This window comes from Aquarana catesbeiana, unplaced genomic scaffold (genome assembly GCF_042186555.1).
Source record: "Aquarana catesbeiana isolate 2022-GZ unplaced genomic scaffold, ASM4218655v1 unanchor226, whole genome shotgun sequence".
Taxonomy (NCBI): Eukaryota; Metazoa; Chordata; class Amphibia; order Anura; family Ranidae; genus Aquarana; species Aquarana catesbeiana.
The window spans coordinates 796,551-813,242 of record NW_027362653.1 but is presented as its reverse complement, the minus strand read 5'-3'; the positions used below and the strand labels follow the sequence as shown (position 1 = coordinate 813,242).

The following is a 16,692-nucleotide window of genomic DNA, read 5'->3' as shown; positions in this document are numbered from 1 at the left end:
CCCCGGATTCATATCTACTGATGCTGGAATTGTTGTGCACTCTAAATTCTTCCATCATCATGGTCTGGCGCCCTTTGAATACTTTGCTTGATTGAATCACCTCCGGCACTCCCTATACAAGGAATCATTCCATATGAATTAAAATGTAAATATACCCAACTCTCAGCCCTGATGAAGGTATCTGAATACTGGAAACGCGTCGGGTATCAGGGTACACCACCCCCTGGAGAGTACATATGATGATCTGTTATTGTGCATTTTCTGTTTTGTTTTTTGTTTGATGTATCTATGTAAAGTGTAGACGGTACACGTCTTTTTACTCTATATCATTAAAAGATATTTTTTATCATAGAGTTGGTGGTCTGTAAACTCGAGTAAACCCCGCTGTAGCGCTGGTGCTCACGCCGCCTCCACCCGATATTTTACTGGCCACTGGTTGCTAGAGCCGCCTGGCATCTAGCAACCAGTGACATCATGGCTGTGACTCCCTGCTCAGCTCTCAAAGCGGAGGAGGGGTTAACTTTCTCCTCCTCCGCGCCAAGTGCTCTCCACCACGCTGGATGACCACCCACCTCCACTATCCTCTGGCAAGTGACACTGCATCTGGGCCAGGTGTCAGTGGGAGGCCCCACTCACGGCATCCCACAGAACCTGGCTGGAGTCTCTGCTACTTCACTTCCAGTCACCACGGGGATCTCTACCATGCATCTGACCGTTCACAGCATGGAGCAGCCAGCACCAGCAATGTTCCTAATCAGTGTGATCCACAGTGAGTGTTATTCTAGTAGGGGGGATCCACCAGCCTCTGCCCACACCATAAGGGGACACACTGGATTGTCAGAGGGAGTTGTAGGAGGTCTATAGAGCTGCCTGTTGGATAAATGAGCCTGTGCCTCCTTGTCGGTCACATTCTTAACCTCCCCCCTCCCTAACCTGCCCGCTTGGAATGCTCCATGGTGGCCCTGCTAGAAGAATCATAAATTACTGAGGGGACCATGAATGAGTGCTCAGGAGGGAGGGGGGATGTACAACTGTTCGTGTGTTTGTACATGTCTACTGCCTGTGTGTGTGCTACACTGAGACATGGGACAACACTGGCTGTGTGCTGAGAGACCCCTCACCCACTGTATACACAGCATGTCACTGTACACAGGGGGACAGTCCCTGACCTGGAGACCAGTCCCTCTCCTTCACCCACTACTGTGGATGGCATCTCTCTGATTAATAGGGACAGTCCCTGATTTATAAACACACCCGTCTGTCCTTCTTTTATTGTCTTCTGTCCCTCTACCAAGTGTAACTACCATAGTTCTAATCCCTGTTTGGTAAGGGAGGGCAGTCCCTGATGTACAGAGAAAGTCCATGTTATAGACAGTCCATTAAAGAAACGGTCCTTGTTATCCACTTGCCCTCTGGAAGATCCCCCCACCCCCCCATGACCAGGCTATTTTTTGCAATATGGCACTGCGTTACTTTAACTGACAATTGCGCGGTCGCGCGACAGTGTACCCAAATATAAAATGTATTTCCTTTTTTTCCATAAATAGAGATTTCTTTTGCTGGTATTTGATCGCCTCTGCGGTTTTTATTTTTTTGCACTATTAAAAAAAAAAAAGAGCGACAATTTTGAAAAGAAAAACTATATTTTTTACTTTCTGCTATAAAACACATCCAAAAAAAAAATAGAAAAAAATTTTGTTTATTCATCAATTTAGGCCAATATGTATTCTGCTACGTGTTTTTGATAACAAAAATCTCAATAAGCGTATATTGATATTGGTTTGCGCCTGTAAGGTTATAGCGTCTACAAACTATGGGATATTTTTATAGAATATTTTTTTTTTCTACTCATAATGGTGGCGATCAGCGGCAAGGTAACAAGCTCAGGGTTCCCACTCATTCTACATTACGGTGAGTTGAACTATTTCATTATATATTACAATGTAGTAATATAAATAATGTGATTTGATCATCCCGACACCATATCAAGCATGGCGTCAGGACGATTGAAGTGCTAACACCAGCCATTCACCCAACAAATCACCCGCTGCCAAATTCCCCGTCCACCCAGAGACTACTTACCACCCCCCACCCCCCAGTCATTGGCAAAAGTTTGTTCCACTAAACCAATCCCTCAGGAAAGGGGGGGGGGTCCCTGAATGGCAGTTTGGAAATGTGGTCATCCTACCTGCTACCCCCAATGTGTCCTGCTGCCCCCATGTTAATGTGTCCTGTAGCCCCCCATGTTAATGTGTCCTGCTGCCCCCATGTTAATGTGTCCTGCAGCCCCCCATGTTAATGTGTCCTGCTGCCCTCCATGTTAATGTGTCCTGTAGCCCCCCCATGTTAATGTGTCCTGCAGCCCCCCATGTTAATGTGTCCTGCAGCCCCCCTAATGTTAATGTCTCCTGCAGCCCACCATGTTAATGTGTCCTGTAGCCCCCCATGTTAATGTGTCCTGCAGCCCCCCATGTTAATGTGTCCTGCAGCCCCCCTAATGTTAATGTCTCCTGCTGCCCCCATGTTAATGTGTTCTGCAGCCCCCTGTGTTAATATGTCCTGCTGCCCCCATGTTAATGTGTTCTGCAGCCCCCTATGATAATATGTCCTGCTGCCCCCATGTTAATGTGTCCTGCTGCCCCCCATGTTAATGTGTTCTGCAGCCCCCTATGTTAATATGTCCTGCAACCCCCCATGTTAATGTGTCCTGCTCCCCCCATGTTAATGTGCCCTGCTGCTCACCCCATGTTAATGTTTCCTGCTACTCCCCATGTTATTATGCCTTCTTCCCCCCTATATGAATGTGTCCTGCTGCCTCCTCCCCATCCCCGTTAATGTCTTTTGCTGCCCCCACAATAATATTCCCTGCTGCCCCCCATGTTAATGTGTCCTGCTGCCACCCCCCCCCCCCCCATGTTAATGTATCCTGCTGGCTGTACCCCATGGTAATAAATCCTGCTGCCCCACATGTTAATGTGTCCTGCTGTATCCCCCATGTTATTGTGTCCTGCTGCCCCCTCATGTTAATGTATCCTGCTGTACCCCATGGTAATCCTGCTGCCCCCCATAGTAATGTCCCTTGCTCTCCCTCCATGTTAATGAGTTCTGCTGCTCCCCATGTTAATGTGTCCTGTTACAGCAGGGGGTAAACCCTCCCTCCTCTCGAGAGGAGGGAGGGTTTCTTGCAGTGGATGGTGGATTTCTTATGCCGCGTACACACGGTCGGACTTTTCGGCTACAAAAGTCTGACAGCCTGTCCGACAGACTTTCGACGGACTTTTGGCAGACTTTTGGCGGACTTGCGGCAGACTTTCTTACGAACGGACTTGCCTACATACGATCACACAAAAGTCCGACGGATTCGTACGTGATGACGTACACCGGACTAAAATAGGGAAGTTGATAGCCAGTAGCCAACAGCTGCCCTAGCGTGGGTTTTTGCCCGTTGGACTAGCACACAGACGAGCGGATTTCTGGGTCCGGCGTAGTTACGACGTAAAGATTTGAAGCATGTTTCAAATCTAAAGCCCGTCAGATTTGCGGCTGGAAAAGTCCGCTGAAAGTCCACTGAAAGTCCACTGAAAGTCCGGGGAAGCCCACACACGATCGGATTGTCAGCCAGCTTTAGTCCGTCGGCGTCCGTCGGACTTTTGTAGACGAAAAGTCCGACCATGTGTACGCGGCATTAGAGTGGAAGTGGTAATTGGAATTCCTCCACTACGATATCAAGGTTTCTGAAGCACTATCCTACTCCAAGGCTCCTGGTTTTATGGTTCCGATCCAGATTAGACCTTTCTATACAGCTTTCTCTGATCCTCTGTGGTGGGGGATCATGAGTTTCTGGTAAGCGGCCAATGTTTACCTAAGGTGGTGGAACAAGCACTTTTGTCTACTCTTGGCAGGAATCACAATTCACATGGATTGTTAATCATCACATGGGTGATATTCATTTCACTTTATACACATGGACTTTTGTTTTATATTGCCAACATTTCACATTTAGCAATGTACATTTGATGGACTGTCATTTTTTTTATTTTTTATTTGTGTTTTTTTACACAACTCAAGAATTTTGTGGATTGGTGATCATATACATAGTCACGAGTCCTTTTTAGCGCGAATCCGTTTTTTTCCAAATTTTTCTCACTTATCACCTATAGTCTGCCACCAGTCCGACACAACGGAGCCCTGGGAAAGTGAACACCCCTCCTGCCGCTGATGTGACTCTTCCCATGCGGGGGCTGGGGGGGTGTCACATCTTCAGCTCTGAGGGGTTCATGCTGGGACCTGTAGTCCTTCACTTTTATGGGGGTCACATCCCCCAAAAATAAAAAACTACAAGTCCCAGCATGAACCCCTGATATCTAAGGATGTGATGCCCCCCAAATTGAAGGACTACAGGTCCCAGCATGGACCCCTGAGAATTAAGGGTGTGACCCCATAAATTTCACATGCTACTGCTGGGACCTGTAGTTCTTCACTGATTGGGGGGTTTAACATCTTCAGTTCTCAGGGGTTCATTCTGGGACCTGTAGTCCTTCACTTTTGGGGGGGGTCACATCCCAGCATGAACCCTGCTCTGATATCTAAGGATGTGTCCTCCTTCCATCCCTCTGAGAGTGTCATCTCATCTGTCAGTGTCCTCTCCTCTTCTGCAGACCCCTTATCTGCCGACCATCCTCTTATCAGTGCTAGCTCCAGGCTCACACACACTGGGAGCTCCTGTGAAGTGCTGACAGTTCAGCACAGAACACTGGCTGCTGGGGGAGAGCTGACTTTAACCCCATCTGTCATGGTGAGTGCTTTGGATTTACTTGCCTTTCTATAAAACTCATCTCTCCTTTGTGCACTTCTGCATGCTGCTGGCTGAACGATGCAGGGAGGAGGTGGGTGGAGCTAATCAGTAGGCGCGGAGGAGGAAGTTAAAGCTTGCCCGCTGTGAATGCTGGGGCTCCGCCTCTCTCCCACTCATGACGTCACTGGTTGCTAGGATGCCAGGCAGGTAGTGGCTAGCAACCATTTGGGCACTGAGCCAGCGGCTCATGTAAAAGGGGGTTTCACCAGCCAGGGGTCCACCACAGGCTGTCAGTGAGTGACAGCAGCGATGCGAGGGATATTTTAGGGGGCATCAGATCGGTCCAGGGCCAGGGGGTAGTTCCAGGACACTGTATTGTCCCAGAATGAGGGTGCCCGGGACAGAGCTGCCAATTGCAGGAATGTCAGGGATGGTTGGGAGGTGTCCTGCTGTCCCCCATGTCAATGTGTCCTGCTGCTCCCCCCCCCCCCCTTTGTTAATGTATTCTGCTGCACTCTATGTTACTGTGTACTTCTGTACCCCATTTTAATTTGTCCTGCTGCCCCCATGTTAATGTGTCCTGCTCCCCCCCCCATGTTAATGTGTCCTGCTGTACCCCATGGTAATAAATCCAGCTACCCCATGTTAATGTGTCCTGCTCCCCCCCATGTTAATGTGTTCTGCTGTACCCCATGGTAATAAATCCAGCTACCCCATGTTAATGTGTCCCGCTGCCCTCCATGGTAATGTGTCTTGCTCCCCCCCCCCATTTTTGTTAATGTCTTCTGCTGCCCCCCCCATGTTAATGTGTCCTGCTGTACCACATGGTAATAAATCCTACTGCCCCCCATGTTAATATGTCCTGCTAACCCCTCATATTAATGTGTCCTGCTACCCCCCATGTTAATGTGTCCTGCTACCCCCCCATGTTAATACGTCCTTCTACCCCACAATGCTAATGTGTCCTGCTGCCTCCATGTTAATGTGGCTCGTTCCCCCCATGTTAATTTGTCCTGCTGCTCCCCACTTGTTAATGTCTTCTGCTGTCCCCACGTTAATGCATCCTGCTGTCCCCCATGTTTATGAGTCCTGCTGCCCCCCCCCCACTCATGTTAATGTATCCTGCTGTACACCCATGGTAATAAATCCTGCTGTACTCCCCATGTTAATGTGTCCTGCTGCCCCCCCCATGTTAATGTATCCTGCTGTACCCCAAGATAATAAGTCCTGCTGCCCCCCATGTTAATATATCCTGATGCTCCCCATGATAGTGAGTCCTGCTCCCCCTCCATGTTAATGTGGCCCGCTGTCCCCATGTTAATGTATCCTGCTGCCCCTCATGTTAATATGTCCTACTGCTGCCCCCCCGCACATAATGTGCCCTCCTGACCCTCTGTACATTGCTTATCTCAAGTTCAGCCCAGAATTGAGCATCTGTGCAGAAAAAAGCCAGCATAAGTTTCACATGAAATAGGTACGTTTTAATATATATTCTATTATTTAATGTTATTTCTTAAAATATTTGTTATATCAACTGTTGTATCGCTGATCACACCAATGTTCTGTGAGCTGTAGATCTGAACATTATTTTAGGGGTTCCCCAAGATCTCAAACTTTTTGCCAAGGGTTCCTCCAAGGTTGAGGAACCTCGATCTAAAGTGATGACCTGTAAAGGCTTTTATAGTGTCACCTATGAGTCATTTTTGGATACCTAAATGTCTTGTCATTGATCCGGCACACACCATTTTTTTCTTTCAATACATTTTTTATTATAATTTTATCTTTTAACAAGATTGCAGTAAAAAAAAATCAGGAAATAGTAAAAGGTAGAAATCCAATTTGGTCAGGAAAATGACTTGGTCTGGAATATGGAGGCGGAGTAGTTATTCATTTGTGTACAGTACAATACACAACGTGTCACATTATTATAACAAAGTATTGTAGAAAAGATCACAACAGAGAAAATGGGGGAAAAGTAGAAAATAAACCCAGATATTAAAGTAAGATTTGTGTATAAGGAACCTTAACAATTACCACCATTTTATTCTACAGGGCCTCTGCTGTCAGAAAATATAGGTTTGGGGGTTTTACCTAATCTTCGGGCCCAAAATCTGCATTTTACCATGTGTGCAAAAATAAAACAAAAACCAACTCGGGCAGTGAAAGGGTTAATGTGAGCTAGATGGGATCACTCTGCTGTGATTACACTGTAAACATTAGAGCTCCCCCTAGCTGCAGCCTGGTAATAACATTGCTAGGAGGTCTATTAATGTATCTGCTACCCACTTCCCATCTTTATATAAATGTCTCCTGATATTTAGGGGTCTATTCATACCAAATTTGCCTAGCAATTCATTCAACGAAAGTGCATGTACATCCCTTCCCTCTAAATGTGGGTAAAAAATGAATGTTATTAGGCTATTTGATGTGCCGGTCAAATTTTTGATATTAATTTATTGCATAATGTAAAATATTATATTTAGCCACTAGATCACAGGTGTCAAACACAAGGCCCGAGGGCCGAATCCGGCCCTCCAGGCCATTTCATGTGGCCCTCACTCCTCTCCTGCAGCTGCAGGAGAGCTCCAGCCCTCCTCTGGTCCTCCTCCAGACCCCTACTTTCTGCTTTCAAGCAATGCATCCAGCCTCTTCCCAGCAGCAGCATAAGGAAAGGGGGTGCACTGTGATGTTAGGGAGAGTAGGGGACTCGACTTCTGATGGTGGGGTGGCTCTTGACATCTAATGTAAGAGGAGGAGATGCGCTGGACATCTAATCTTACAGATACAACCGGCCCTTTTGAGGACAATCATAATGCTGATGCGGCCCTCGATGAAATTGAGTTTGACACCCCTGCACTAGATGGTACAAATGTCTATAATACATAGCACCATCTAAAGGTCAAATGTGGTATTTTAAATCAATGATTGTTTTAATACTGTTGACTTATGCTCAACTGTAAGCATAAGTGCATGAGAATGATCTCAGTTTTTAGTATGAAACCATGTCTGACGAAGGAAACTAAATGGTCCGCTCAAAAAATGTGTTGGATTAATGTGACAAGCATTTGCCCAACTGTTACAAATTCTGGCTGTATTTTAGCTCCATTTAGAGGCCACGGTGCGGTGTGTTTTCTGAAATACCTCAATCATCAGGAGTACTGCAATACAGCATTATGACCACTAGATAGAGCCAATGATCATAGGAAATTACTGTATGACATAACATACAGCCAGTATTCGTCATGGCTGGTTAAATGCTTGTTACATTCGATGAACGAATTTAAAAAAAAACAGACCACCAAGTATTTGTGAAGCGTTACATCACAAAATGTATTCAGCCAACAAAAGGTAATGACTCCATTTTTATTTTTCTCCTGCTATCAATGGCCAACACGGTACAACACTTCATCCATGTCTTTGGTGATCTCTGATCTCCTTATGAACTGTTTCTTACATGATGAAGATCAGCCATGGAGTATATCTGAGGTGTATATCAGGGTGTGCTTCTTCCCCACATGAGAGCTGTGATGTCCAGCAACATTCATATAGAAGACATTTTCTGCACTCAAGTCACGAATACACCTCGAGGGTTGTGTGGGATCCCTGATGTACAGGAAGACAGGACTTCAGTGACGAACAATTCCCTCACTCAGGACAGAAAATTAGCTCCCCACCGTGTGTGATCTCTGATGTCGATTAAGACTGGACTTCAATAAAAAACCTTTCCCACACACAGGACAGGAATACGGCTTTATCTCCGTGTGAAATCTCTGATGTTTGTAAAGATTGGACTTCTTTGAATAACATTTCCCGCACTCAGGACAGGAATACGGCTTCTCACCTGTGTGAGATCTCTGATGCGTGTTAAGACTGGACTTCTGTGAAAAACATTTCCCGCACTCAGAACAGGCGTATGGCTTCTCCCCTGTGTGAGATCTCTGGTGTGTGACCAGCTTAGATCTTTGTACAAAACATTTCCCACACTCAGAACAGAAATAGGACTTCTCACCTGTGTGCAATTTCTGATGTCTGTAAAAATGTGACCTATCTGAAAAACATTTTCCGCACTCAGGACAGGAATATGGCTTTTCCCCTGTGTGAGACCTTTGATGTAGGAGAAGTTCTGATTTTAGTACAAAACATTTCTTGCACTCAGAACAGGAATGGGGCTTCTCCCCTGTGTGAAATCTTTCATGCGTTACAAGATCTGCTTTTTGGGAAAAACATTTCCCACACTCAGAACAAGAATACGGCTTCTCCCCCGTGTGAGCTCTTTGATGTCTGTAAAGATTGGACTTGTCTGAAAAACATTTACCGCACTCAGGACAGGAAAATGGCTTCTCCCCCGTGTGAGATCTCTGATGTCTGACAAGTTCTGAATTTTTTAAACAGCATTTCCCGCACTCAGGACAGGAATACAGATTTACACTTGTGTGAGATCTCTGATGTGACACAAGTTTAGATTTATGGAAAAAATATTTCCCACACTCAGGACAGGAATGTGGCTTTTTACCCGAATGAGACCTTTGATGTCTGTAAAGATTGGACTTCTGTGAAAAACTTTTCCCACACTCAGGACAAGAATGCAGCTCCTGCCCTGTGTGAGATCTCTGATGTGACACAAGTTGGGATTTATGGAAAAAACATTTTCCGCACTCAGGACAGGAATACGGCTTCTCACCCAAGTGAGACCTCTGATGTCTGTAAAGATTGGACTTCTGTGAAAAACACTTCCCGCACTCAGGACAGGAAACCCTCTTATCTGTTGGAAGGACGGGTTTTTCTCCTGGACTATACTGTGTGATGTCCTCATCTTCTACTTTACAGTCTGGAGACAAAGTGAGACAATCCTCTGAGGTTTTCCTCATCTCCCGTCCATCTACTAAAATAGAAATAAAAAGATTATTACTAGACATGAGCAGATTGGTTCCCCTAAACCAGGACTCCACCCACATCAGACAGCTTTGTCTCTGAGGATCTTATAATTACACCCTCAAGGTAACTAGTAAATGGGTCCTCTGATCTCCTACCAGTTCATTTCTTTATTCATGGACCTTAGTCAGAGAGTGAGGAAACAACGAGAACTGTCTTTTGCAGAAGTCGGGCTTATGTAATGTATTGTACAGAATACAAGAGTTAGGACTATATACTATCAGAAATATGTACAGTAATGTAGAACAGCATATATAGTGCAGGGGTCAGGATTATGTAATGTGCAATACAATTGATATAGTGTAATAGTCAGGATTCATAATATTGGTATTCAGTAATCAGTGGAAGCCTAAATGTTTACATGAGACAAGTTGCAGAGATCCCACACCGCTGCCTCCCATCTCCTGAGACTGCACTCAGTGACTTGGGTCTGAGACTATACAGACATATCCCTCCACCCGGCACAGCCAGCAGATAACAGAGCAAGTAACCCTGGGAGAATTGTTCTGTCTGAGGTCTTACTAGACCCGGGCATGGGCAGAAGAACCAAGACACATGTCCCAGGTGGCTAGGTTGAGTTATGCCTATGTTGAAAATCAACATTCTGCTGCCAGCTGAACCCCAGAATCTCCATAAATGCAGTCTAGATATATAAATTGTGTCTGCAGAACAGAGAAGGAAGATTATCCGAGAGAATTACAGGAATACAGGATGGGGAACACAGCTCAGGAAAGTGACCAGGGTATTACAGGCTGATATCACCCAGTCCTTACCCTACTCTGGACCAATCAGTGAGCAGAATGGGTGCAGGAATATATTTAGTGTTAATGACCCACCTGTGCTGAACTCTGTAGGAGTGTCCTCTATAATTAGCCTGATTATTCCATCCTCCTCTATAGACTCCTGATCATCACTCACATACGTCTCTTCTTCTTCTGATTTAACTTCAAATTCTATATCAATTGGATCTCTGCTCTAAATCAAGAAAATTAGAGAAAAGAGCATGTGTAAAAAATAAGCTTTAGTATTGTGATATCACATCTACATGCTCCATCCCACAAACCTTGTAACAGTGAGGGATGGTGTGATCTTCCTGTGTGGAATCCCCGGAATACAGGGGACGGGGACATCTCTCTGGTGGGTTTCTGTTACTGGATGACTCCACCATGGTGTCCTGGTACAGATCTTTGTGTACTTTTAGAAGCTGTGACTCCTCCATCACCCCATCCTCATCATCCTCCTCTTTTATCTCTTCTTTAACCTTAACTTTACGATCTCCACATGTACGGTTTCCACTCTGAATATATAATAAAAATGACATCAATGCAGATAATGTACAGATCCTAATGATACTATCAGTGATTGTTCCTCATTTACCTGATGATGGTGAGGGATGGTGTGATCTTCCTGTGTGGAATCCCAGGAATACAGAGGACGGGGACATCTCACTGGTGGGTTCCTACTACTGGATCCATCTGTAGGAAACACACACACTGACTGAATACATTGTTTCTATGTGTTTATCAGATGATGGGGGATCTAGGTGGACCCTCCGTACTGCTCTCCCCTTTACAATAAAGTCTCCTCTTACCCGGTGATGTGAGGGGCGGCTGATTGTCCATCATGACGTCCTTGTAGAGATCCTTGTGTCCTTCTAAATACTCCCACTCCTCCATGGAGAAATAGACAGTGACATCCTGACACCTTATAGGAACCTGACACACACAATGATACAGTCACCATCCAGACATATCCCTTGTCTGTTACTGGATAATGTCCCAGAATTCCCAGCACCGCTCACCTCTCCTGTCACCAGCTCCATCATCTTCTTGGTCACTTGTAGAATCTTCTCCATGTTGTGTCTCTCAGGTTTGAGGGAGTCACATGGAGGCACTGTGATGGTCATATGAGCACCTGACTTCACAAGAGGAAATCTCTGTATTGGAAAACCAATAAGAAGATCATGTTAGAATCCCAGAATCCTCCTCACCTCTCCGGTCAGGTCTGTGTTTTATTAATAGAGATAAGAGTGATGTCATGTGACCTCCCAGAATCCTCCTCACCTCTCCGGTCAGCAGGTAGATGATCTCCAGGGTGAGGTTTAGTATCTTCTCAGTCATGTGACTCCGGTCCTCCTCCATCCTCATTGGTGCCGTCATTTGATCTATACAGGTCTCCTTGTAGACGGATAACTTTGGGAAATAAAAGCAGGAATTATTTAGATGGTGTTGGTCACACAATAATAGGATGTGGATGTGAAGGGGGTAATAGATGGGTTGCTGTACATTTTAGAACTACTGCCCCCATGGGAACACATTTAGTCTGAATTGTTTTTGCTACATATTCATGAACCCTCTTTTCCTGCCAGATCAGAAATCCCCTGTTCTCTGTTGGGTTTGTTTCGTTTCTGAACTGGTTTTGATTTGTTTTATTATTATTATTATCAGTTGAGGCAGTGCTGTGAGGTCAACATCGGGCCATTATGATGTCCAGGAAGGGAAACTTACTGATTTTGGACAGATTTTCCAGCTAATCAGGAAAATTCTAATCTCCGGCAGCCTGCTGACTGACAGGAGTGATGTCACTGTCACTCTCTGCAGTAAGAGAAGGGATTGGATTGGATAGCAGGAGGAGGACACTGCTGGTGTAGTAGAGAGCTGTGAGCTGAGCTGAGAGAGCTGAAAGAAAAGTCTGTTCTCCAATGGTGGCCCAGTGTGGGTAGGAGGAGGGGTTTGTTCTCTTGGTTGCCAAGTATATTTTAGTATCCAGGACATTGTATGAAGTATCAGTTGGTTTCCAGTGTTCTGAATTTCAACACCGGGCACTGCCAGAGCCTGTATCATGGGAAGGTATTAGTCTGGCTCCCCCAGATGCACATCACTGAGCCCCCGACCACCCGTTAAGTGATGCTGCACAAACAGACCTCCTCCAAGAACTAGTGTCTACCGAGGGGTGAAGGACGGCCCTTCTTCATTCAACTTGGTATCCTGGAAAATTTTATTTGATCAGTGAGATGGTAAGAAGGTGAAGGTTGCCTTAATTTCCTGGAAGAAGTTGTGTAAATGAAATGCAGATGGGAGGACCATTATGGACAAAGAGCCCCTCTCTCTACCTTAGAGTCCCCCTGAGTCCTACAACCTCCTTTTCCCTCAGAGCCTTGCTGTCCACTAACCTTATCAAGGGCCCAGAGTCCTTCAGAAACGCTACCCACTCAAAAACCTTGAACCCCACTACCCTCCCAGGGGCACCCAAGTCGTTCAGACTCAGTACCCCCTCAGAGACCCCTAAGCTCCTCTACTTCCCTCAAAACCTTCAGTATTTTCCTCCTTCTGACACCAATGATGGAACATATTCTTCGTGGCAGGCTGGAGAATGTATTTTTTCCTATTTACCAGCAATGTAAGGGGCTCTATGCTCCATACTCCTGACCCCTGCACTCCATCATTGTGTTGGCTGCATATTGTAATGATTGCCCATTCGCTGAGTGTGTAGTGTAATAATTGCCCTTTGTAGGCCATGTATGGTCATTGCTTCTCTATTTATTGTCAGTGTGTTTAGAGAAACATATTACTAGGATTTTAGTCTAAAATCAAGGAAACATCCTTAAACAATCAGGAATGACAGGGATACTACCCCAGCCCAACCCCCCCCCCCATCCGAATAGTACAACCATTGACAGGGGGAAGCTGTCGTGTAATAGTGGAATGCCCATACAGCAAAAGTTCAGTCTGGACTTGTATTCGGACCGAGCCTTGCACTCCATAATCTCTAAAATTCCAAGATTGTAAGCTCTAACGAGCAGAGTCCTCTGATTCCTCCTGTATTGAATTGTATTGTAACTGTACTGTCTGCCCTCATGTCGTAAAGCGCTGCGCAAACTGTTGGCACTATATAAATCCTGTAAAATAATATTAATAAAATGAGGAGAATGTTCCGGCCCTGTAAGTGGAGAAATGTTCTTCCCCTGAAGGGGTTAATCTAGGTTTCCACACTATATATGTGTGTATCATCATCTGCTGGAGATAAAAGACATCACAGTGACTATGGAGGAAGAGGACGGACATGACGGGGGGGTTACTGGGTGTAAATAGAAAATAAGATCTTATTACCTCCTCTACTGCCTCTTCCAGCAATGTCTTCTCTCTACTTCCGCCTGACTCACCTTTCACCCGGAACTTCCTGTCTGTACCTGACATCACTTCCTGTCTGTATTCCATAGAGCCTACCTTTCTCAGTATAAGTGAGATCACCACCTAGTGGATCTCAGAAAAACTGCAGCCCAAAGAAACGCCCGTGACAATAATGATGCACTGGTGGCCTTTCAGCTATGGCCTGCAGGCCTTAAATGGCAAATCATTTTTTTTGGATAAGCAAACCCCCTCACAATAAAATGGGGGGGCACATACATCTACAGCAGTGATTCTCAACCAGGGTTCCTCCAGCATTGGGCAATTTCTGCCTCTCAGATAAGTTCCCACTCACACCATTGATCTTTTGAGCTATCTGTAAGGAGGTAATTCTTCCCGATGACCACAAGTGTAAGGAGCATTCTTCCCACTGACCATCACACTAATGTATCATGAGTAGATTTCTACTTTTTAGCAGGGGTTCCCCGAGACCAGAGAACTATTTCAAGGGTTCCTCTGTGTTGAAAAGGATGAGAAAGGCTGATCTACAGTGTCTTTGAATTAAAAAGAAAACATAATGAAAGCTGACAAATAGTGATCAGAGACACTGCTTGGGTTTGATCCACATATTGTTTAGCATACGCGTCCAAAAAAATCTTCAAATTGCGAATGTTAATGTAAACTGCGTGACAAACACTGTGTCAGACCCTGGCCACTTTCACCAATATCAATCCCACCAAGCTGCCACTAAGATGTGATGATTGAAGTGTCAACTCACACTGCACTGTCATGAATGCTGCTTCACCCTGCACAAATATTTTCCAGCTCACTAGACCAGAATTTAGGTGCCAGCAGAATAAGAGCAATTGACACTTAATTTAAAATAAGGGAAAAAGAACACTCCAATTGCCTCATCCTTAAATCATTGAGAAAACACAAAAGAAAAGGGGTTCCAAAAAAGGTAACCCCAGGTCGGACTTTGAGGGCACAGCAAACAAAAGAGATATAAAAAAATACTAGCTTTTAGTGGAATATATATATATATATATATATATATATATATATATATATATATATATATATATATATATACACATACACACATACACATTATATATATATAATCCAAAAAGGACATGAAAAAGACATATAAGAATCATATATATATATAAAATATACATGATGTGAGCCCTAATGCATCTACGCGTTTTGTTGTCAAAACTTCTTCAGGACACACTCGGGGTTCATTGATTGCAAGAAATAGAAAAGGTCTCACTATCTTACAGAGGAGTCAACACCAATCAACAGATAGTCAAAAATGGAAATTTCCAATACTGGAACAGATGACTCGTGATAAGAGCGAATCAGAGCACGAGGATAGATGAGAGTCAGCTGTGGGCAAAGCAATAGTAGGCGTCCAAGTGTGGCAGTCTCAAACAGGGGATACCAAACAGGGTAAAAGACAAAATAGGGTAAAAGACAAAATAGAAGTAGGCTTGGAGTTTTTTCCTGGGCATTCCCCAGGTTTTTGTTGTTATCTAAAAGACAAAATGTAGCTATATAGCATTGGTATGAACAAGAAGATCCTACACATCAAGGTAGCGAAGACGGGGGCTTGATTGTACCCCAAGTATGGTCCACAGATAGCAGTCCAAATCAGACTGTTGTAGTCCGAGACAAAAGCTGTAGGTAAGGTAGTATAACGAAAATCCCCTGGGAGAGAGCAGAAACGCCCCTCGACTCTACCCCTGTCTGAGACAATCACATTGGGTAGCCCATGTAAGCGAAAGATCTTCCGAGCAAAAATGGAAGCCAGTTCCTTTAGAAGTGGGCAACTTCTTAAGTGGAATACAATGAGACATTTTTGAGAACCGGTCAACCACCATAAGGATAACTGTGTTGCCCTGAGAGTTGGGTAACTAGCACAATAAAATCCATAGACAGGTGGGTTTCAGGGCCTCTCTCCATTGGGTATGAGTTGTAGGAGGCCCACTGGAAGAGGTTGTGGAGTCTTACTCTGAGCACACACGGAACAGGCAGCTATGAAGGCGGTCACATCAGCACGTAGACTAGGCCACCAGAATTGTAGGGAAATGGCCCAAAAGAGTTGATTCTTCCCAGGGAGGCCAGCAGCCTTGGGAGAATAGTAAGTCTGGAGCATGGCAGTACAGAGACTCTCTGGGATAAAGCAGTGGTCACAAGGTTTCTCAGGAGGAGCATCGACCTGAGCAGCAAGAATTTTGTCACCCAAAGGAGAAGTGAGACTGGTGTGAACTGTAGCCAGAATACGATCAGGAGGAATCACAGGAACAGGAACTGACTCCAACTTGGAAGTGAAGGAAAATTGTTATGACAAGACGTCAGCCCTTACATTCTTAGTACCGGGTAAGAATGAGACAATGTAATTGAAACTTGACAAGAAAAGAGCCCATCGTGCCCTTCTGGGAGAGAGGCGTTTAGCACTCCGCAGGTGACAATTTCTTGGAAAAGTAGCCACAAGGATGCATAGCGCTCTCAGAGGTAGGACATTGAGAGAGAAGGACGCAAACTCCAGTCTCAGAAGCATCAACCTCAAGGATAAAAGGTAACACAGGATCAGGATGAGCAAACACAGGAGCAGAAACAAAGGCAGCCTTGAGACTCTCAAAGGCCTTAATGGACTCCGGAGACAAACTCTGTGGGTTACCGTCCTACTGGTCATATCAGTCAGGGGCTTGACCAGAGATGAGAAGTTACGAATAAACTTCCGATAATAGTTGGCAAAGCCCAAGAAATGCTGCAGAGGATGTAAACCCACGGGTCAGGGCCACTGTAGGACTGCAGAAAGTTTCTCTGGGT

General features: G+C 45.1%; 1 protein-coding gene across 1 annotated transcript in view; it reads right to left on the bottom strand.

The window, feature by feature from the left end:
• Window positions 1-6,539: 6,539 nt before the first annotated feature.
• LOC141121628 (uncharacterized) overlaps window positions 6,540-16,692 on the bottom strand; it is a 114,066-nt gene continuing 103,913 nt past the window's right edge. Inside the window, exons 17-24 of the mRNA XM_073611278.1 lie at window positions 13,837-13,914; window positions 11,791-11,919; window positions 11,529-11,663; window positions 11,319-11,442; window positions 11,105-11,202; window positions 10,791-11,024; window positions 10,564-10,702; window positions 6,540-9,677 (exon numbers count right to left, since the gene is read on the bottom strand). Coding sequence (XP_073467379.1) covers window positions 8,458-9,677; window positions 10,564-10,702; window positions 10,791-11,024; window positions 11,105-11,202; window positions 11,319-11,442; window positions 11,529-11,663; window positions 11,791-11,919; window positions 13,837-13,914 — 2,157 coding nt within the window. The 3' untranslated portion in view covers window positions 6,540-8,457. The remainder of the gene's footprint in view (window positions 9,678-10,563; window positions 10,703-10,790; window positions 11,025-11,104; window positions 11,203-11,318; window positions 11,443-11,528; window positions 11,664-11,790; window positions 11,920-13,836; window positions 13,915-16,692) is intronic.